Genomic DNA, 23,106 nt, shown 5'->3' with positions numbered 1-23,106 from the left:
GCTCACACACTAAGCTTTGTTCACCACAAACACTGTTTGATGTACCAAGATTGCACAAAAGGAACCATTCTGACACATTCTGACGTTCTATGGGAAAAGTTTTGAATAACACACTGCACAACAGACTTTGGACCAGTAGGAAGTAGTGAGCTAGAGGTAATTTATTGGAGGAAAAAAAAAACGATGTATGGGAACTGGTTCTATATGACTCAGAGGTACAGTAACCAGTAACTCATTAGATACAAACAGCTGACCACGCACACTTTGTTCTCAAGGTGGGGGTAAAGGTCTCTCTATTCCTCTCTTCCATTCTCTCTCTCCCTCCTTACTCCCTGCTTCCTTCCTACACTCTCCCATTCTCTCTCTGTTTATTCTTCAGATTGTGACACGCACAAATACTGAATTCTTACTGAATGCCAAAAAAAATCATATGGTTGGGCTGAACATATCATGTGATAATCAAGTGGCTATTTCTAGCACTGTCCTTGCCTTTGTGACTGGTTCCACAGCTTCTCAGCTTGCTGGATTTAAGATGGACATCCGGGAGCGTCCCGGAGCTCTTGGACGTGTGGGTAAGCCTGACTGGAAGGGTTCTCACACGCGGCTATCCTCACATCCTCAAACAGACTGTAAACAAACCCAAGGGAGCTAGCACACTTGTGGTTTAGCAAAGACACACACATGCACGCACACGCACACACCCAGAAATGGTAAAGCAACACTAATCATGTTGCGGAGCAGGTGTAGGCACACAAGTGCTCTCAATCCAACCCCCACGCCCCGCCTGCTTCCTGATCTTTTGACCCCTAACCATGAGACCCAGGCGCAATATTTCTGTTTATATTCTATTACCCTCCCCCTCTTCTACTTACGCTCTTTCTCTCCAAACACACACACACCTTGTCTGTTCCAAAGTGGAATATATGGAGTGTTTCAAGTATACCTTCATACAGGTATGCAAAACCACTCAGTCTGCTGCTGCATGCAAATGAGCACACAAACAGACTATTAGAAGGTACAGGTCTGACCAGTGTATTTTTTGCTCGTGTGTGTGTGTGTGTGTGCGCATGTGCACATGCCTGTGTGTTTTCAAAAATTTCAGAGGTTTTAAGCTACATAAACAGCAACAGAACTGTATGCAGATTTGCTTTGTTAATGTAGCAGCTGCCCCAGTTGCTACATAAAGATAACAAACCGACCAGGCAGGCTGGAAAGTGTCTCTCCAGCAAACCTCCCGGCTGCAGAAGATAACCAATATCTTCCACGCAGCGACAATCATAAAAAAGCCTCTTTTTAATTCAATTTCATGAACTCAATTTGTGTTCTGATCATCCTCCGATAACCCCGGACAGGAAAATCAGTGATTTACAATGCACTGACAGATGTCTCCTTTGTGTGCGCGTGCAGTGCATGTGTGCGTGGGGGTTGGTGTTGAGTAGGTGGATTACTGTGTGTGTGTGTGTATATATGTGTGGGCGGGTGTGCGCGTGTGTGTGAGCATATGGGTCAGTGTGTCACCTCTTTGCTTTGAGGATCCTGTGATAATTCAGACAGGAGAAGGAGGTCAGGGAGTGTTAAACTGCTAGAGTGTTAATCTCACATTCTCAATATCAAGACTAGGGTACTGGGAAGGACAACGGCACAGGCACACCGAGACATGGCTTCTCGTCTAGTCGGACGGAACGGTTTTAAAAAGGTGCTCCAGCATATTTTTCAACCTAATCTCTACAGACCACATCTGAAACATAGCCTGTTACCACAGTGATGTCATCGCATGGATCCCGCACTTGAAAAGCAAAAAACAAACACAACAAAGCTGTTTAATTAAAACATGCTTATACTGGCAGCCTAAGGGCAGTTAGTGCAAGTCTTTCCAACAACTGCCCTCATGCTTTCATTAGAAGTGCCCTCAGGTTGAGAAATGCTGGGGTATCCCTTTAATGCCCCGATAACCTCTTGTAACAGTACCCCCACTGCCCCAAGACCAGCGCTGAGTTTAGACACAGCAAACTCGCTAAACGCACAAAGGGTTGGGTAAACACACAATGAGCTTAGCAAACATGCCTACTGGGTGTTGTAGTGAGAATGTGGCTGTTCTTCTTGTTGTGGTAGCAGCAACTCCTGCCGCCTTTAACACAGACTCAAACTATACTGCTTCTCGCAAAGCACCAGAGCACAGGATTTTTTACATTGGTGCAATTAACATAAATGTTTGTTATCAATTAGACTAGCTATTTCTAATGCAAAGCATGGATATGCATAGTACAATGATTTAGCAGATGTGTCAAAGCAATTACCCATACCATTGTGAACACACTAGTGAAATTATATGAACAAGTATGACTGGTAATAAAATGTAATTGGTCACAATCATTATGCCTTATAAGCTAATGAGGCATCATCAGGGGCAAGGAGACAAAAACCTTCAAGCGTGCACACCATCATGTGATACAATAGAGCAGTTGGGGCCTCGGTCATGACCACAGGCCAGTGGGGGGGGCGTGGGAGTCTCGGGGCCAGAGGGAGCAAACAGAAAGATTTCACTCCTCACGCTAGTGCACCATATGGGCCTCCAGTGGGAGAAGACACAGCCGCGAGCGTTCGTCCGTCTGCACCCGCAAACTCTCCGCGGTACAGGCCATGCAGTAAATTCCGCCACAGATCACAGAATTTGGAGGCTAGAGCCAGGGTGAGAAAGTTCACATGCTCTCGCTCATTAGAACATTCCGAATATGCCTAAAGTTCATACGCCGTTGCTCATTATGCATATCCATAATGTTACCAGTTCTTTAAAAACGCTTGCATGTTTTTCGTTCCACAAGACTTTAATAATTCATACTTTGGAGACTTCACACTGCAGTAAATTATTGGTCATGACAAGCACGCGCATTGTAATGCAGAGGGTATATTTCGGTCTTATTAGCCTGTGCAGTAATGAACACTGGATGAGTCGGGCAGAGGGGAGATCAAGATTAAGGTTTATTAACAAGAAACACTGTAATCAGGACTGCTAAAATCCACTAATGCACATATTACTGAGCGAGTGAGAGTCATATGGAACGAGAAAGGACTATGAGGGGGAAGAATGGATGAGGGTCTGGGGGAGAAGATTATTCAGAAGAAGAAAAAAGCGTCTTTTTGCAATGGGAAACTACGAATTATAAATGTGCTCCTAACATTATAGAGCATTGCTCTCCCTGTCTCATGAAATCAAGAAAGTAGAGGAGTTCTTCAGCAGCGTAGATCTCTAGGCAGCGTTCTTGATGCGACTCACCGTAGAAACTCATCGCAACTCCGCCACTGGTTCACAACGCGCGGAAAATGGGAATGAAGGAAAACGGGAGGAGGAGGAGGAGGAAGAGGAGGGGCAGTTTTGCTCTCGAACTGTCGGAATCAAAGCGTCCCTCCGCTCGCGCTTTCCTCGCGGGCCTGGACTGCTCCGAGACAGCTTCCGTCTCTGGTCCCGGGTGATTTCTGACTAAAGCACCAAGCCTCACCCGTCCTCACCACTAAACGATTCCGCAGTGCTGGAAATGTCCTGCAAAAACTATTGTCGCGTTATGAACCCGTGCAACCTTTACATTCTGCTCACCACAGCAGCTAAAGTAGGCCGTTAAATAAATTCTTCACTCAAAGTCTAAATGCTGTTGCAACAATTAACGTAAGCAAGTGTAGACCATGACACGAACTCACTCGTGAAATACTGCATATTCGACAACAATCTTGTTAACTAACGAAATGTCATCTTCTGAATGTTGTGCAGCTAAATAACATGGCAGACAGACCGCCGATCTGACGTCTACCCTGTTAACGTACCACCCCCATGACCAAGTCGTGCTTTTAACATATTTGTTGTCTGAAACCTGACACTCCACCTCGGATCACTTCTGACCACGTAAAAGGCACGCGGGACTGCGCGACTCACGACAGGTGGACGAACTGTCGTCGTTAGTTTCACGACTGTCTGGCTCACGGCACCCAAGGGCGCCCTCAACTCCGCCAGACTACCTTACGGGCATTCGGTCCAGCACGTGACTTCTCCGAGAGCTGCACGTCGGTCGTGAACGGCCTGGCGAAAAGCAGGTGGACACCGCGAGCGCAAAAGAATGTGGGCCGTTCCCTCCTCACGCGTTCGCTGGTCCATAGTTAACTGTGCAAGGTTGTTGTTTTGCTGCCTCAAACCGTGTCAATGTCAACCCATAGCTGTGCAGTTCACAAACTGGCAACTCAAAGGAGGGGTTTTCAAAACACTCAACTGTTTAAATAGCCAAACATGCATCTCGAAATCTCGTAAATAACTTGATTTAATTCAAAGTTTCAAAGTGACACGCAGCGCTAACACTTCTTTCATTAAATAATTATAATAATATCGCACTTGACATTGATTCAAACTGCGTTTGCAGCTTTCTCATAATAAAACCTGTCCGGGATAGAAGACTGGAACAGTTAAAAGTCTGGTGTAGATAACTGGGGCATTTAAAAGACACTCCGTGAATTCGTTCAGACCTGCCTATATGCAAAACCCCTTAGCTTACCTTCCGCAGTTTGTCCGTTTATCGTCACGAGAAGACTCCGAACAAAATTCGTGGTCTACTCAGATCTATTCACGCTGAATCAACAAAACTGTACAATTGCGTGCTAACCTCCGCCCCCAAACGGTGCTACTGCGCGCTCCAAAACGAACTTCCCCAAGCAAAAGGTAAGGACGCAAAACGCACAATGCAACACGTGGAGTAAGCTAAGGAAAACCAGTCCATCTTCCAAGGACCCGGGCCATTGGAGCGGGCCGACGCGATGTGCACGGGGCTGCAGCGGCACCCTATGGTCAGGGTTATTAGGGTTTGGTGCGGTGCGACAAGGTTTTACTAACAGTAGGATTTTCGTTTTAATTAGGCACAATCACAAGTTATTCATGTACATTTGCACTTCTAAAAACATTCTGCTCCACTAGCTAATAATATCGAAATAAGACAGAAGTGAAACAGTACCTGTGTAACGTCGAGTTACATTGTGATTGGCCAAGTGGTAAAGCACTGTAATCTATAGACAAAGTAATACATTGTTAAAATAAACCACCCGGAGATCGTATTTTTAGACAAAATGTTTTATGTTGTATGAATGTAGGAAAATAGCCATACAGGCAATTGTGCAAATTTAAGTCTAATATTAACAGCACTGGGTTATATAGATCATGTATAGAGCTGTATAGAAAATAATTACAGTACATCCAATTATTATTTGTAAGAATACAAGTAAAATTAGTTATTTGGAATCAAATTCCACACATGCGCCACATGGAAATTCACAAGGTTTTAATGCATCATGTAAATTCATGATACAAAAGTATTTGTGCATTACTAGTGCAAAATCCATTTTTAATAAAATCTTTCAGGGTATAACACCATTATAAAAATCAATGTACCAAACCTAGAGCAATTTTCATTAAATGTTTTTTAAAGAAAATGATTAATATTTGGCTACAATTATCCAACATCAGCTAAGTGACTGAGTTTTTAAAATCAACAAACACTCAAAAACTCTGAATTTCTTTTGAAGAAAAACATTAGAAATTTCTCAAGGACACTTAGAAGGCACACAAAAGGTGAAATTCATAATAGGTATACTTCAAAATTACTGTTATACTGTATATGGGAGTGAAAACATACTTTGAAATTACTAATATCAGAACAGAACCAGATCCAAGACATATATGTAGAACACAAAGACTGAGCTCCTTCAGCAGCTCTCTAAATGTACTAAATTTATAAACTAAAATAACCAGCCCAAAAGGATTAATCGTCTCCAGTTCCTTCTCACGCATCACTGCCTAATGTCTAATGCATCTCTTGCATGAAATGTAATTAAACAAAAAAAAGAAAAAAACAAAACAAAAGTTTTTTTGATCATATAACCAAACATAAGATTGAATAATCTGTCATTTCCAATGGCAGGGCATTTTAATGCTAATGGACACAGTTTTAATGATGTACGTGTTTGCATGGCCACTTACTGCTATGGCAGCAATGAAGTGAGGAAATCTAAATGGAGAAAAAAAAAAAAAACTGGTTTACACTCTGAATTTGAGCAACTCCAATGGGAGGAACGTTGTGATTTAACATACACTATTTTGACTGTGAACTGGTTTCACCAACTGGTATTTCAAAATCACAGTTTGCACATCATTTGGAACCGAGTTAAAACTGGAGTGAAGTGCACTTCAGTGTACAAAACTACAGCGTACTTCAATGCAATTGTAACCATCTCTACATCTACTACAGGAAATCCAAAGATTCCAGGTGAGTAACTGCAGTTTATTGTAGTTAAACTTCTGTTTTCACAGCTAATGAACTTCTCTTTGCAACATTCTATATCTGCAACTAAGACTACCTCTATCTCTGGAATCTGAAAATCATACACACACACACACAGAAAGAGAGAGAGATTTTGTGTGATTTTTGAATTGTAATTGAAGTAAGGCCTTATGGGACTGAAAACTATTAAATGTAACTGTTAAATGGTGGTAGTTGGGTTAATTAAAATGAACTGAATTCACTAAAGTAGAAATTTTAGCAGTGGATTATTAAGATTAAGGGCACTATGGATATCTACTACAGCAAAGGGATGGCAAAGGTGAAGTTACTGTGCATCCCTTATGAGTAACTCTCGTCTCACTGTGCGAACTATACCGTACTGACCTCAGCAGTGGATATGACCTTTCACCAAGCCATGATGGAAAGCCTTCATGGATCAGTGTTGCAATTCCTCATTGTCATTCACAAAATCATTCACAGTTTCATCACAAACCACCCAATCAAAACAAACAAACAAACAAACAAACAAAATAAAACAAATGATAAATCCTTTTGCCTTTAAAATATTTTTAAAATGTTTTTTGTACAACATGGCACAAAATAAAACCTACAGCATTAAGTGGCACATCCTAACAAATTAACAGCATTGTGAGAAACTCACTGTTGTTAAATGAACAGTATGACACACAACCAGTGATCTAACAGCAGTCCTATGAGTTTGTTACACATTCAAATACATACTGCTTGTGCACATAGAATCTTACACTTACACTTACACACACACACACACACGTGCTCCAATTCCTAGGTGAGAGAGATGAGAGAATTCTGTAGAGAACTGCAATAGCAAGCGTTGGAGCAGCTTTCATGGGTGCTTTCATCATCTGCAGCACCTGGAAGAGCTGGCAGCTGCCTGCTGCTTTACCTCCCCCACCTCTAACACACACACACACACACACACACACACACAGTCTGGGACACTAGCCTTCAAACACACATACACACGCCCGTGCACAAGTGCGAGCACACACAAGTGTGTGCGTATGCAATCCGTACACACAGAGCAATGCACAGCTAAAGAAGGTTCCTATAGACTACATCTGAACTCTGATTTTGATTTGAAATTCTTTATCGAGCTGTATACACACGCGCGCACACACACACACAGCTGGCCTCAAACATGTCTCCATCACCTGGCAGCAAATCACTCCATAAGGCTCTTCCCCTGTTGGGCGGGGAGGGCGTCTCTCTCCTCCCTCTCCCCCTGCGGCCCCTGCTCCTCCTCCGGCCCCCCCTTCCTCTCCCCCTCTGGCTCCCCGGGGCTCGTCAGGCTGCTGTCTTCCCCCAGGAGGCTGCAGAGCTCAGCCAGCCGCTGCTGCATCTTGGGGATCCCCGAGAGCTGTGTCTCCAGCCGCAGCTTCTCATCCTGCAGCGAGAGGCGCGTGGAGGCGTCCAGTTTTTCGAAGCGCCACCCGCCCTCACCGTCAAACTGCAGCAGGTGGGTGTGGTACTTCCTGAGCACATGAGCACATATTATTATTACTGAGCACATATTATTGTTATTATTTGTTTACTCTTAATACTAAAAAAGAAGAGGTATTATTGTTTTATTTATTTCTTTTTAACTATGGAAAATTTATTAACATCTGATCAGACAGCATGCATGGTCTGTTGAGCAGCAGCCTCACAAAACTGTTTATCAAGACATTTTCCCCTTGAGGAGATAAAGCAACATTAAACATGAGCCTCAGGTGATCCAGAGTCTTAGTGATAGGCTGAGAGAGTATAAACCTAGCAGAGATCAGAGTATGAAAGAGTCTTGTTCCCAAAATAAAAAATACTATTTGTGAACTACAACTGAACTACCTTTCCCTTGAGCCTTGTAAAAACTAGCCTGGGTAGTCACATGACAAACACCCACCAGAGTGACGGACGGTGTGTGATTGAGAGAAGTGCAATCCCAGCGTCCTTTGCAGCTTCAAAGATTTTGCCCTCCACGTCGATGCTAACAGCACTGGTACATTCATCCAGGAGGGCGTACTTGGGTCTGGGTGAAAGAACACAGGGACCAGTCAGCAACCTCCACAAAATCCAAACCTCTGCTGTGGAGGGCACGGCTCAGCAGAGCAACGAAGCGGACAAACAGACAATCCCACAAGAGATTTGTAAACAGTATGATGCCAGGAAAATCACTTTATTTTCTTGGCTCTTGTACCTTCCTAGTATCTGACCAGTATTTTGTGTTATACCAGATGACTTTGGGGTTTAAATAAATACTGGGCTTTGAAAGTGTTAACTTTTATGTAGTTATTGTCCTATTTGCTTATTTTAAAAGTGTTGACTTATGTGGTTATTGTTCCTTTGGCTCACTTGTGGTAGAACATTCTAGCCATTCCCATTCTTTGTTTCTCTCCTCCAGACAAGACATCCTTCCAGTCACTCTCTGCATCCCAACCTGTAAAGAAACACTGTATATAAGCCACCTCAAACTAGCTAAAAGGCAGTACATTCTGCTGTAATTACAACAGTTCACTGTCAAACTGAAACTCTTAAAGTACAATCTGTAAACTTGGAGATGCACCAAGGACATTTCAAAGCACAAGAACTGGGTGCAGAGTTGTAAAACTATTTTTTGTGTGTTACAAATGAGAGAGAAATGTCTCCTTTTATAGCCATTTCACTTTCTATAGCGGTTTGCCGCAAGCTGACTCAGTGTTTGGGCTTCTTCTCCAGCCTCTATTTTAATCATCACAGTCATCAAAAGTAAGTCTCCATCTAATTATCAAGGCCTTTATGAGCTCAGTGAGGTGTTAAGAGCAGGTCCCTCCAGGCGCAAGAGCAGGGAATCAAAGTGCCAATATAAAGTAGTGCAGGTATAAGACAGTGTTTTGTGCTGCAGATGTAAGGGAATATTTTATGGTGGAGGCATAAGGCAGTGTTTTAAGGTGGCGGTGTAAGATGGTGTTTTAAGGTGGAGGTGAAAGGTGTTGTTTTGCGTGAAGATGTAAGGTTATTTTGATGATGGAGGTGCGAGGCAGTGTTTTGGGTGAAGCTGTGAGGCGGTGCTTTGTGTGGAGGTGCGAGGCGGTGTTCTGGGGTGACTCACCTCCCTCTCGCTCCAGGATGTAGAGCAGGTTGACGGTGCTCAGGATTCCCTCCAGTTGCTGGTCAGTGAAGCCCTTCTCGCTCATCTCCTCGGCCGTATCTGGGTAAATCACCTGGTCTCGCAAAGTGCCCACTGACATGTAAGGCCTATGGGGAAACTCAGTGCAAGAAGAAAGAAAAGTAGGAAAGAATGAAATAATAATTATTAAAACAGAATAAAAGAACAATTCAAGTTGTAAAGAAAGGAAGAATAAAGAAAGAGAAAGAAAAAGAAATTAAATGTACTGACAGGCGGACATAGTAAAGCTTTGACGAACTTTACCAGAAATCATCTTTCATGGAATTAAGGTGAAAATGACAAAGCCCTGTGAAGACCAATGCATTTTCCTTTAAATGTCCTGCCCAGTTTAACACACAGCAACTTGACTGCACTAAGCTTTTAGAAGTTCAGTCGTCCAGTTTGCTACTTCTTGACATTATTTCCTTCAGCGTTCACAGGGCCCTCAATCAAATTCTTTAAATCAAAATAAGAAGTGCAGGTATTTAAATCAATGATGTATGTCAGTCTGGGAAACACTACATTCAGTTCTGAGTTTGGGTTAGGGTTAAGTGCTCTTTCATCCCTAGCTTAGCGCACGCCTCTTCAACCGTGTCGACTTAACAATGCATTACCATGTTCACTGACCTGCGATGGGTCTACACAAAGTACAGCTGTCAGACTCGAGTGATGTCAGGAGGAGTGTATTGTGCGGACACGTTCTGCTGCTACTGCTCCCAGTGTATTATCTCTTTCAATGAGGCAAATGTGTCGAACACGAACCCTGCAGGGCCATCTGGACCCACTGCTCCCAGAACCTGCTCTCCGTAGTAACCGCCACACTCATCAGTCCTAATTAGCTTAGCAAGGCATGAAATGAGAAAGCGCACAGGCTCTCCCCACACACACGGGAGCAGTCACTCACGCTCACGCAACCCTAACTCTTAAGCAACTGGGGGTCATTTTCAGGGTGAAGTCAATCTGAACCCAAAGAGTCTCATCAACCTAATAAAGGCCCACAAACATATTCAGACTTATTTTACTGGTACCCATATAATTACAATTCTATTAAGTTATATTTCCTTAATTACATCGATGATGGTATAATTAGCATTACTTATTCTATTAATCAATCAATATGTGTAATGAACACATAGTATAATTGTTTAATTAGTGTGCTCTAATGAAATATTCTAATTCTGTCTCATCAGTCGGCGCTCTGCTGCATGTGTTTATGCTCCATACCTCTGTGGGATGTAGAACATGTGCTGAGGGGGGGGTTTGTACAGCAGGCCGCTGTACACGGGCCACAGGCCACTCAGGATGCGAAACAGAGAGCTCTTCCCACAGCCGTTCGGACCCGTGATTAACAGGTGCATTCCTTCATCCACCTGAGAGGCGTGTGGGAACGCAAACACACACACACACACACACACACACACACACCAACAGAGTGGGACAGATAAAAGATAGGGTAAGAGAGAAGCATAAATGAAGATGCACAGCTTATGAGTAAGATGCAAGAGTCCCAATACCAATAAGTACCAGTAAGATCCAAAGTGTATGAGGTTTCTGAGGCAAACATACTATTTTGCTCTTGTGCAAAATCCTGTCTTTATAACGTGTTCCGCAATGGCACGTAATTACAGTGAACCCAGTCTGACAGCTCTACACACCACACATGCAGTTAGAATCACATATCAGACGTTTAATTTGCTTGGAGAAAATGCCTGAAACATACTCCTGCTTCTTCTTGAAATTCTGCTGCATTGTCCGTGTCTGACAGCTGCCTTGGTTAGAGAGACTCCTCACTGACATCTCTGTGTTCCCTGCTCTTTGCATGAATGGGAGGGTGAGGCACGCTAGCTGTCTTGTTCTAGCCCATCTCACATGGGATTGCAGGTTGCAGCTATGGAGTCCCGGTCCTGCCACAGCAGGAGAGACACGGGAGGGTGTTAGAGCAGGATCTCCTGGACGACTCGGCTGTGCAGTGCTTCGGCACAGGAAGCGCCCTCTTCACGAGCATGGAGGCAGAGCAGCGCGGAATAATGGATACATTGTTCCTGACAAACCGGCAGCGGGGGTTGGGGGGGGGGGGGGGGCGCGCATCAGGGCATGACGTGCACGATCCGTCTCCCAGAATTTAACAGGAAGCATGAATTAACCATGAGGGTTCTGGTGCAGAACAGACCTACATCAGAAGCACAAAACCAGACTGTAAGGCATCGGGAGTGGCGCCATGATGCGACTTGGGCGAAAAAACCTTTTTGAGGTTTTCAAATCTCGTGCAGTGACAGACGTAGCTGTCACACTGTGTGATCACTAATGTTTGATGCCCGAGCATCATTTTGTAACACAAAAATTGTGTCAAGGCCAACAAACAAATGTGACCAAATGTGGGAGTGGACAGAATAAGTTCTATGAAGAAAGTGGAATGGGAATGTGTTAGAGCCTTTACCCAGTAACATGTGTCTAGAGCAGCACTTGAGGTCCTGCAGCTCTATTCTAGCCTCCAATACAACTTGACCAGGTAATCAAAAATACTAAAGCTCTACGCTAAGGACTTCAGGTGTAACTAGAAGCTGGAACAAACGAAAGAAGGGACTGGATTAGGAAGCTCTTGCCCAAGAGAAAATGGGTGACAAGGGAACAAACATTGACAGCTTGTCCTTAGATAAACCTCCATATCTTATTACTTCTCTTGGCTGATATACTGTCGCAGTTCTAACACTCGATCCAATGGCCACCTCAAGAGCAAAAAAAAAAAAAAGAAAAAGAAAAAACCAACAAAAAATGTTTGCCTAAATGAGACCTTACACAAACTCTCTAAAAATGCATTCATTTTACAACCAGAATAGCAAACGGTCGGAAACTGAAATATATGAACAGTGTCAGTGTGACACAACAGTAACCCACATTAAACAGCACCAGGTGAAACGACCCGCATTAACCAAACCTGGACCACCTGAAACAACCCACAATAAGAAGGCTTGGTGATGAGATGTCCTGATATGTTTCGGTTCCACTCATGGCCTCATCCTACACGGACAAGCTTCATTAACTACATAATTCATCTCACCAGCTAATTAAACCTAGATTAGGTGTGTAGGGAGCTCTGTCATGAGCAGCAGGCTGAACCCGATTTAAAAATGTTTAGGTTTTGAAAACACAAACCTACAACATATTAAAAGCATAGCCTGAAGGAGTTAACATGTTCAGGCACATTCACAGATTTATGACCAATAATGCCTTGTGGTTGTGTAATTCCTCTGACATGTATAATATCAGCAAGAACCATGGAAAACCAGGTCAAAGACCATGGAAAAGTAGCTTAAAATCAGACAGATAACATAGCTCAATAAACAACCTGTTATACAAACCCCTCACTAATGAGACCTCAGTATCCAGCTGTGGCATGCTTTCTCTGTACATGGTTCCTGCACATTTACACGTCAGACTCTGTCCTGATATATTGTTTGAAATAATCAATAATCAAATCCCAAACTTGCTGAAACATTTGGGATAAGTAATGGGGCAAGATGAAATGCACTCTCATCATATACTTTACTGTGTACGTGACATACAAGCTATGTGCTCTAAAATGTCCATTTGTATAGGCTATATGGCCTTTAATGCTATTATTTAGGCTAACATCGAAACTAACATTATTTTAATTCATATGACTGTCCACAGTATTCCTATGCCCCATCGTACCTTGCGCGAAATATGTGCAAAAAGTCCATTAAGCTGAAAACAGACTCAGTAGATGAATACTAGACTCGCTAACATCAAAAATGTGCGAGCATACCAAACCGTTGAAACGACAGAAAAGTTATTGACAGAAGTTATAAATAAACTCCCAGAATCCAGTATCTTCATAGCATTAAAGTCGAACGGGTTTTAGTGAAGAAGATGAAGGAAAATGTTTACATAAACCCAGATATCAAGTGTGCTTGCAGGACCCGGGAGGTCACGTGGTCATGCTGCTGATATTTTACAGGTTAGCTGGAAAATTGGATAGTTTCGCTAACTACGTGAGATTGTTCAATTGTTCAATTGTGCCAGAGCGATTTCTTGTCATATTTATTGGCAGAGACGTCGCATTTTACATTTTTGGATCTACACTAGAGTATACAGATACTGTTAGGGAATCACCTTTTGTACACTGGGGAAGTAATAAACTGCTCTGTCTGAGAAATCTAGCTAGTTTTCAAAAATTATGCTTTCACCAACACTGATGCTCACTCAATGCACTGTAAAGGTTAGAGAATGTAATAAATACCAACTAAACTCGTTTTACTTGGTTTATATTTTTCATGTGTTTATACCAAACTATTTTGTGTCAAAATGATGTTTAAGGACTCCGTTCAGAAACAGATGTTCCACAGGTATATTGAAAAAATGGTAAAAAGAAAATGGTCACATGAAAAATACCCATTTTAAAAATGATTTGAATTCTTTTTTTTATTTATTAGTTTTTGCATTGAAAATGATTCATTTAACATTTATTCTCTTTTCTATTTTGTATATCTACTATTGCTCTTTAAAGCAAAAGTATTTCTTATCCCATTGTTCGAATAAGTGATGGAGCCATGGATAGAATCCTCGTTTACTAAAATACTCTGTTACTTCTGCTACATGCCATATGCCAGCACCATACTGCTAGTAGAGTCCAGTGCCGATTTTTACTAAGGTGCGGAAGAAGAGGTGGAGTGGTAAAACAGCTGGAAAAGTTGTGTGCAGTGCAGGAATATACCTTGATGTTAAGGCTAGACACCACCACATCGCCGGTGGGCGTTATGATGGGCAGGCTCTCACACCTGATGCCTTGCTCCACGTCAATAACCTGACCTGCGCTCAACACATGGGCAAAACACAAGGGATTAGTCATGTAACACAATGCCATTATAACTGACATGTAATATTTCAGTGACTGACTAAAACTCTGGGTAACGAAGCACTAGGAAGTACGATCTTTATTAAATGTCATGACAAGTGTTTTAACTTAAATGTGATGACAAATGAAATGCATGAGTCCTGTTTAACCCTGTGAGATGTCATCTTAAACCCAGGCACTGACATTACAGCAGCAGACTGACCTCTGATATGGAGGATTCCCTCCGCCCTCATGCCGTGCTTCACCTCCCGTGCGAATCTGCCCGCCTCCCCACCTTGTGGCTCCTGGGCGGCACGCCGATACACCCCAGCGCGAACATCCTCAAAGACCTCAAACATCTCGTACACGCGCGCTGTGTAGCCCGCCAGCTCCGTTACCTGGGAAAAGCCCAATAATCAGCATAGAAATCATAAATGTTTTTATTTGATGTATTAGCTCTTTTTTATGGTGTTTTTTTTAGCTGAATTTGATCTTATTTAGTCATTATTTAAGTATTGCTATTATATAAGTAGTATTACATATTAGGGATTGTTAGGCATATTTCTGCAAGAGCTCTCAAATCTCCTAGCAGTAACATGCGAGCCACAGCCACTGCCAGACTTATTCTTACAACCCCAAGCTCTGAAATTCTCTTCCTAGTGACTCAAGGGCCCGTGATGACCGTAGGTACTTTTAAGAGAGATAAGACTTACCTGTTTAGATTCACATTTCTCTATCCCATCATCTTCTGCTGCTATGTCATTGTTTTAGATTTTATCATTCTCATCTTATTGTATTCATTTTCTTTTTTTCATCTTAATTTTGTCACACAGCCTCCCAACGCCACCTTTTGGGACTCCACTACCCAGTATACCTCAGGCAGTCATGTGTCTCATAGGCATTCTACGTCTCTAGAGTACTAACTGAATTCACCTGTTCCTCATGTATTCTTAGGTTCAAATTCCTGATCTGTTCACCCCCTCTTTGAGATGTATTGCCAGTTACGTGTACTGAGCAGTTCCCATCTCCTGTTCTGATCATTCTCTGGATTTGACCTTACCTGTTTTATGTATTATGCCTGTTTGGATTTGCTCTTTGGTTTTGTTTGCTATGCGTTCCCTACTCGTTACTGAACCCTGCCTGCTCTGGTTTGTTCTCACCGAACTCCCTGCTGGATATGTTAACTCTTATCTGGTACTGACCTTAACCTCTACAACTATGGTCTATCCTCTTGGTAGTAAAATCATTCTTATTATCTCCGCCCATGAGCGTCTGCATCTTTCTGGCACGATAGAAATTTATTCATTACTAGTCCTATTTTATGTCTTCTATAATGCACACTAAACTGTTAATAATAATAATAATAATAATAATATCATTATCATAATCACCACCAGCATCTAATTCAAAACACACAAAGCCCCTTGGTCAAAGTTTCAGACTAATACAGAGCCCATGAGGCAACAGCCCAAAACAGTAACACCTGTATAGTCATTGGCTGGACTGAAGGAGGTGCCACACCTCTTTGTAAGAGCTCATGATCCTCTCCACAGCGTCGGCACCTGCATTCAGAAGGTTCCGGGCAGTAGTGAAGGCCTGCGTGCGCTCGCTCACCAGGTCTTCCTCCTTCATCACCATCGCTGCGTGTTTCACATCCTCTGAATCTAAAAATAAGAGGTTTCGTAAAGTACAGCAGTGGCAGGCAGAGAAGCCTACAGGACCTCATTTACAGTGAGGTTCGGGGCACTACTGGTCAGCACAGCACAGCCGCAAACAATCTGCAACACACCACTCACTCAAACCGCATTCTGTGTTTAGGGCTTGCATGTTACAGAGATCACCTCCTCTTTGGTACTTCAGAGAAGACTGCATCGTACTTTTAGTGTATAAAGAGAAGCGTGCAGGTCGTACCGTGTACGGAGTAGCCCGTGGCGGTGATGATGGGTACGGCCACCATGACGAGGCCGGAGGCACTCCACAGATACTTCATGAGGAACTGCTCGAGCATGACATACCAGAGGCGTTTGAAGAGGATCAGGTTGACCTGGGAGCGCAGCCCGTTGTAGCTGCGCTGCAACTGCGTCATCTCCACCTGCGCCAGGCAACCGTGCAGCGGCGCACACACACACACACACACACGAAGAACACGTCAAACTGAAGGGGCGCAAAGTTATTAGCTCAGCACTCGACTGCGTGTATCTGTCTCAAACAACCATAATCAGGTAACTACTGGCACAGGGGGGGAGAGAGCAACATATTCTCCTGGTCTCGTACTGTAACACGACAAGCTCAATGCCACGTGTTAAACGGCGCTGGCCCTTTTGAAAACGCAGATGTGGGGTCCGCAGCATACCACAGACCTCTGCTCCAATAAACAGGGCTTTGCCTTTGTTCCACATCACATGATGTTTCTTTGCCCTAGAAATACCGAGTACTGGCTAAGTACGTGACCGCGCGCTACGTTACCGGTTTGTTCAGAGGCGCCCGGTGAACGCTCGAGACGCCCCCCCCCCCCCAAAAAAAAACAAAACAGGCTGAATGAATGCGTGCATGCCGTCTGAGGATATACACGTCTAGAACGATAAGTTAAACACAATACGTGTTTTTTAAGTATCATTAAAAAATTTTGTTTGATTTGCTTTGACTGGTAAACGTTAAAAAAAAATCCACTTAATAATTTTCCCTACATTTCGACAAATGATCGTGCCAGAATCATAGCACTAACCTCCAGAAAATTTGTCTTAAAATAAATGAACTGAACGCATCTCTAAAATTCTTTAAAAGTACTTTTTAAGACTTTCCAAAGTAAAACGATTTTTAAACTCGGCACAATCGCGTTACCTTGTGACCCCCATAGAAGGCGATCTCCTCCGAGTTTGCGATGATGCGCGAGTGCATGTACCTCAGGTTACCCTTCCTTCGGGCCTCCTCCGCCACCAGCTTGCCGAAGCGCGGCGAGAAGGCCCTCAGGATTTTGGCGGTGAGTGCCACCACGATGCCGGCGATGACCGAGGGCCATGTGGTGTTGGCGCCTTTGGACTCGGCCGCTTTCAAGAGCGTGTAGCAGGTCACCACCACATCCAGGATGGGCTTGGTTAAGTTGGAGTACAGGTGCGCCACAGAGCCGGCAAACATAACGACGTCCTCCGTCAAGGACTGGTCAGGGTTGGCCAGCCTACCGTCCATGTTGCTGACACGGTAGTAGGTCTGGTTGTGGAAGTAGAGCCGGTAGGCATGGGTCACCAGCCTCGTACGGAAGGCAAGAGTAAGTTGGCCCTCCAAGTAACGAATAGCACTGTTCACAAACGTAGCGGGAATGGCAATGAGTAGCCATTTCGTTAATTCCCAGACAAACGCCTGGGGGTCTTTTTTGACAATGGTCTTTACTATCTTGCCATCCAAGTTGGCTACGTAAATGGACAGAAATGTGCGTGAAATAAGGGCGACTGAGTGGACACCCAGCAGTCCGAATTCTCTGCAGAAGATCCGCGGGAAAAGGATGCGCAGCAGCCGAGTTAGGCGCTCCAGGAACTCACGGTTCACAGCGGGAGAGCGTCGTTTCTTTCCCTGTCTCTCCGTCACTTCCAGCGGCCCTCCGTTCGCGCAAGGCTGGGCAGTCCTCCCTTTAAGTCTTTCAGAAATATACGGATAAAGTTTCTTTACCCCATAAGCGGCGACGGTGAGGAAAACCGCTTTCCTCACTGCGGAAGGCCTCTTGAGTTGAGAATGTAGTTGAGAATAGACCACAGACATTTTTTGTCGCGTCCCCGGTGGCGCCGAGTTAAGAGACGAAAGTCTCCGGTGTGTTGCAGTGCATACTAATTAAAACCCTGTCACTTAGATCAACTCTAAAGCATCTAATCAAGTTACACGCTACCCAAGATAGATTAGATGCGATTTTATGTTCACTTTGTCGCAAATCGAGGCGTATACCAAGTGCAAGACAGGATAGATAGCTATCTAGCAAGTTAATGGTCTAACTTTTACGCAGCTCAGTAATTTCAAGAAAATGTAACGCAAGCTAGTTTTACGAGCACGTAGCTAAGTTAGCTAGCAAGGCTAAAGATGAGAGCTAAACATTTAACGCTACAGCGCCAACTAGCTAGCGAGTTAGCTGTGCGTGTACAAGATATTCATCGAAAGATTTAAGTATCATTCGCCACTACAGATATACGGAGACGTCCATACGTGTTCACTCGTACTTACAGCCGAATCAACTAACGTTAGGTGAAGTTACCACAAACGCCAGTGAATGTAGCTACTCCGGCTACCTAGCCAGCTAGGCTAATGAACGGAAACAACTTCCTCAGGATAAGAGTTGTGTATTAGGTTAACTACCTCTCATCGTTTCCTGACATGTTGCTCTAAGCCGACAGCTGCGCTTTCGACAGAGAGCGTTGAAGTATGATTGGCTATAATAACTGTGTGCGGCACCAGTCTTCCTTCTGGGTCCCATGGCTGAGATACCAGTATCTTCGACTGAATCCAGTTAGTGCCCAGTAGAATAAGGAGGACGCACTGCCCACCGGACACGAAGTTTCTCATTAGTCCGTAAATCCACTGACCAGTGGGCTAGTTGGTCACGCTGTGCTGAAGCACACGTCTGCATTGGACAAAACTTTATTAAATAATAAAAACAAATCGTGTACAGTCTTGTTCCAGACACTTACGAATATTGCAAACTGAAGTATACAGTCAAAATTTATATTTTTAGAAGATTTAGTCTTCAAAAAGTGAATGAAATTGCTTAGGGTTGTTTCCCTTCGTTAACCAAGACATGATTCTACAATGAAAATGTAAAATAATCCAAAGCATGGTAACAACAGTAAATCATTTGTACCACAAATCATTTGTGGCGATAAAGTTTACAAAACATTTATTTTACCTTGAGCTTTCTGAATATTTAACCTTGATGATTTCAGTTCAAAATAAAATACATGTGCTATACCTACCTTTGAGCAACATTAAGCATTTCATCTCAAGGCCAACAAATGTAGGCATGAATGATGCAGGAGTAACAATACAACAGTTGTCTTTCCTTTTTTATATATAAAATTGTTGCCTAAAGTTCACTAAGCAAAGTAAACATTCAGTGACCTTCTCAGAGGCCACTTGTGCTGCATTTTACTTAGAAAAATGGTTCGTCTTCCGTCTGTGTTGCTACCCATGCAGCTGTGCTGTTGATTTTGTGGTGGATAAAAGTATCCTCCACATCAGAGCAGTTTTCAGTCTGGTCCTGAGACAAGCATGGCAGCCTTTGGTGACGAGGTTTGAGCTGGGCACCCATCCAACCAAGGGGAAGCTCCTGATTGCTTAAGTAGTAACACTCTTTAGCATCGTCTTTGACAAATGCAGGCTTGATAAGGATTTATACTGAGTAGGCCCATCACATGGCAAGACACTACTGAATCAGCTGAAATGATGAGATTCGTAAGGAGAGATCCATAGGCTATTGTCAGAAATAGACAGTTGGCAAGTACCCGCATGCATTTGAATAAGAGAGTTAAAATTATAAAACAGCAATAACGGTATATAAAAAAAATAAGAATAGAACATAATACACTAATTTGGATTAGCCAGCAATCCTGACTTTTTTTTTCTTTTCTTTTTTTTTTGCAGTGTTCCAGTCTTAACCTTTAAAGAAAATGCAATCCAGGTGTGAGAAAACAGACACGTGGCACTACACTCAATGTGATTTTAACATTACAGCTAAAGCTAAATAAGGTATTTTCCACTTCCTATTACTGCTAGGCACGATGGTTAACTGTTGGCATCCTGATTTAATTATACCATAGTGTCAAAGTGTCACATAGTATTTAATAAATAACATTATAATGGTTCTCCTTTGATTGATAAATTATTTCAAACTAATTATGAACCCAAAGGCAAATAATGGCATTTGGTGTTCAATAACCTTGGTAAATGACGATTTTCAGCAGTGACTATTGAAAACGTAGACGGAAATTAGCAACAAAACTCCCGCCATATAGTGACCTTGGCAGCATGCTTTTGAATCTGACTGTGATGTGGTGTTGCTTTGTTACAGGGCATCTTCGCTGAACGATGGAGCTCCTCCTAGTGGTCACTGTCATGCCTAACACATGGAATTGTTGGCTCTTTGAGTAATTATATGATTATAACGAACAACAGTCATTTGACAGCACCTGTGGTGGTTTCCACTAGCAAAGTTATGCCAAAGAAGTACCTTGCGTGTAACTGCATCGATATTCAGAAAATAATTGTTGCTCATTGCAAACGTTTCGTGATGTTCCCAAAAACAGTTTCTAGCTGTTGGATTTTTTTTTTTCAAGCTATATGTAATACTATTTAGCACTACTCATGCCGTCAACAAGGGAAGTAGCAGTGCATGGCGCCGCTGTTTTGGGGTACGCAGGGCTGAGCGTCGAGCCTTTAAGTGCGACACTGAATGCACACCGTCTGCACTGCCCTGCGATGCTACAGCAGCTGTCTGAGAAAAGCTTTGGCTTTTTTTCTTCAGAAAAGAAAAAAAGTTTAGCGTTTATAGCCACTTTTGTTCATTTTTAGAGACAATTTCTTACCAATTTCTTATTACTCTAATCTGTATCACAAAATATTAAGAACTTAATTCATACATCAGAGACTATCTATTCTGTCTAAACATAGTCATCTTGATTGTAATTTGCATAGAAATCTCCCTTTTATGTACAAAGTGTTATTGAAAAGATCCTGACTGATTAAAAGAGTATCCAAGTTGTGACTTTATGCTGGATTTTGAGACTGTAGCAGAAACCCTGAAGCTTAATACTGACTTAGCAAGAATACCAAGAATCAACAAATGAAACATGTCAAATCAAAGTGATGTGAGTACAGTCACTGAAATCAGGTGTACAGTACACATTTTAAACAGAAGCGTTCTACCTTTTTCATGAACAAACAAAATTGCAGCGCATCCAACAAAATTATTTGTAGATTCTTAAAAACGAAACATGGACCTCTTGGACGATACCAAACAGCGAAGCTAAGAGTGTGTTCATTATCTGTTGTCTGTCTCAAATTTTTGAGAATGCTATGTTTACATCAGAGCTGCTGGGCTTGGCGACAGCTGTTCATGTAGTCTACACATGTAGTCGTGTCTGTGTGTGTGTGTGTGTTAGACCAGTGTGCCTGGGCTCGGTCTGTCATTATTTGTATCTTTAAGTGTCAAGTCCTGCATTTTGGGAGGAAATGCCTCTTGATATTGACAGAGATCCGTGGACCTATAGAAAAAAAATTGAAGAAGTAAAAATTACACTGCTGTTTTCTGAGAAAGAAATAATTTTTAGTGAAAAGTAACTTTCGATCTTTAGTCCACTTTGGACTGAACTGTAAGTGTATGAAATATGTCGGGGTTGAAGGAGCTTCTCCTCTACTCACCGCCCGTGTGGGGGATGTCCGTGGAAGGTAGCGGACTGTGGCAGGTGGGGGTATGCTGCGTCGCTCTGGAACGACTGTGACTGGTGCTTAAGTGGCGGGTGGGCGTGCGAGACATGCAGCAAGGCTGTGGTGCGTCTGCGCTGTGACGGCGCCCCCTCCTGGCCTTTTCCTGCGCCTCCAGCCTGCCCCAGGGCGTTGCGGAGGTACCAGTCCCGCAGGCCTTCCAGCGCCAGGGCCTTGTGCAGGCTGCGTGTGGGATCATCCGGCGTGCAGTCGGCGCTGCGTGGGTGCGTGGGCCTGTTGGCGGGCTGGAACTGCCCTGGAGGCTGGTCCGGGTGCCCCACTGCCACAGGCGAGAACAGGGCAGAGTCCTGCTGGTGTGGCTGGAGGGGAACAAACGGTCCGCAGGATTTGGTACGGCTGACTTTGACCCGCCGGGGCTCGCCTGGTTTCCCGCGCAGCATCAGCGGGCTGTAGGCCGGGGCGCCTGAGCCCAGGAGCAGCGTCTGCGGCTGGTGGAAGCCATTCACGTAGGGCGGCGGGGCGGCAGGGGGCCCCTCGGGCCAGGGCCGGGCCTTCAGGCCAGCCTGAGACTGCAGTCTGTGCTGCTGCTGCTGCTGGGCTTGCATCTTCTGCTGCTTCCCCCACACATAGTCCAGCAAGATCTCATTGTAGCCCCCGCCCGTTACCCCGCCTCCGCCAGGGCCGCGGCCGCCCGACACGGAGCGCATGCGTGCCACCTCCACGTGCCCGTTCGCCTGCTGCTCGGGGCTGCCTCGCTGGGGCGGCCTCACGCGCCCGTCTGGCAGCGCCTCGGAGCTCTTGCTCGGCCCGTTCCGGACGACTGGGCCTGACCTTTGACCTCCTTCGTCCACGCCGGTGTCCGCGCTGCGGTCCAGCAAGGCCTCGGAGCTGTTGCTGCGGCGTGCCTGGACGCTGTAGGGGCAGCTGCCCTGCTTGTACGAGCCTGGCGCAGAACCCTCCTGAGACGGGACGGGCGCCTGCTGGGACGCCTCTGGATTGTCTGACCACTGCTTCACTGCTGCAGCACCGCTGGAGGATTCTGACCTGGTGAATGTCAACATTACATCATCAGCTAAGGTCAAATGGCTATCTCCAGGCAAAACCTGGTTTATATTGGCATTATTAAATTTCTACATGTCATTTTTACATGTCACTTTGACATGCAGTCAACAAATTACTTTTGTAAGTCGCTAAATGTAAATATGTAAACCACTGTCGTGGTTTTGTCAACATAGCTGGTGCTAACCTGCAAGCCGTGCTGCGTGGCCATGTGCTAAAGACCTGTTTTATCAATGAAATCTAGTGCAGTTAAGACAAGTGAAACATGCAGCTTTATCTAATGGCAGGTAATGATCTTT

General features: G+C 44.0%; 3 protein-coding genes across 7 annotated transcripts in view; all 3 read right to left on the bottom strand.

Moving 5' to 3' along the window:
* The window catches only part of plxnb3 (plexin B3), a 50,760-nt gene extending 46,048 nt beyond the window's left edge, over positions 1–4,712 (bottom strand). For both annotated transcript variants that reach the window (XM_035521880.1, XM_035521881.1), the window contains exon 1: positions 4,536–4,712. The gene's annotated coding sequence lies outside the window, so the exon portion shown is untranslated. The remainder of the gene's footprint in view (positions 1–4,535) is intronic.
* Positions 4,713–5,297: 585 nt separating this feature from the next.
* On the bottom strand, positions 5,298–20,753 carry abcd1 (ATP-binding cassette, sub-family D (ALD), member 1). 2 transcript variants are annotated; one of them, XR_004775548.1, is made up of 11 exons: positions 17,171–20,753; positions 16,241–16,421; positions 15,851–15,993; positions 14,553–14,727; positions 14,210–14,304; positions 10,699–10,844; positions 9,418–9,563; positions 8,682–8,766; positions 8,233–8,358; positions 6,696–7,825; positions 5,298–6,038 (listed from the first exon to the last, which is right to left on the bottom strand). XR_004775548.1 is itself a non-coding variant. In XM_027007587.2 (10 exons), exons 1-10 carry the CDS (start codon positions 18,080–18,082, stop codon positions 7,516–7,518), a joined length of 2,319 nt encoding a protein of 772 aa, XP_026863388.1. In that variant the 5' UTR covers positions 18,083–20,753; the 3' UTR covers positions 5,298–7,515. The 2 variants fall into 2 exon arrangements, 1 of the variants encoding a protein (XP_026863388.1); XM_027007587.2 differs by having other exon boundaries at positions 5,298–7,825.
* A 99-nt stretch (positions 20,754–20,852) lies between these two features.
* si:ch211-169p10.1 (coiled-coil domain-containing protein 120) overlaps positions 20,853–23,106 on the bottom strand; it is a 34,443-nt gene continuing 32,189 nt past the window's right edge. For all 3 annotated transcript variants that reach the window (XM_027007589.2, XM_027007588.2, XM_027007591.2), the window contains exons 10-11: positions 21,725–22,792; positions 20,853–21,567 (exon numbers count right to left, since the gene is read on the bottom strand). In XM_027007589.2, coding sequence (XP_026863390.2) covers positions 21,462–21,567; positions 21,725–22,792 — 1,174 coding nt within the window. In that variant the 3' untranslated portion in view covers positions 20,853–21,461. The remainder of the gene's footprint in view (positions 21,568–21,724; positions 22,793–23,106) is intronic.

The sequence above is a fragment of the Electrophorus electricus genome, chromosome 23, assembly GCF_013358815.1.
Source record: "Electrophorus electricus isolate fEleEle1 chromosome 23, fEleEle1.pri, whole genome shotgun sequence".
Classification (NCBI taxonomy): domain Eukaryota; kingdom Metazoa; phylum Chordata; class Actinopteri; order Gymnotiformes; family Gymnotidae; genus Electrophorus; species Electrophorus electricus.
Note: the sequence above shows the minus strand (reverse complement) of the source record. Positions and strands in the feature narration are given on the sequence as shown.

Excerpts from the sequence above, each read along its gene's own strand:
- abcd1 (XM_027007587.2), bottom strand. The coding sequence starts at position 18,082 with ATGTCTGTGGTCTATTCTCAACTACATTCTCAACTCAAGAGGCCTTCC. Across the intron at positions 16,422-17,170 it reads CCTTCTATGGGGGTCACAAG|GTGGAGATGACGCAGTTGCA; the intron begins GTAACGCGATTG and ends TGCCTGGCGCAG. Across the intron at positions 7,826-8,232 it reads ACACACCGTCCGTCACTCTG|GAAGTACCACACCCACCTGC; the intron begins GTGGGTGTTTGT and ends TCATGTGCTCAG.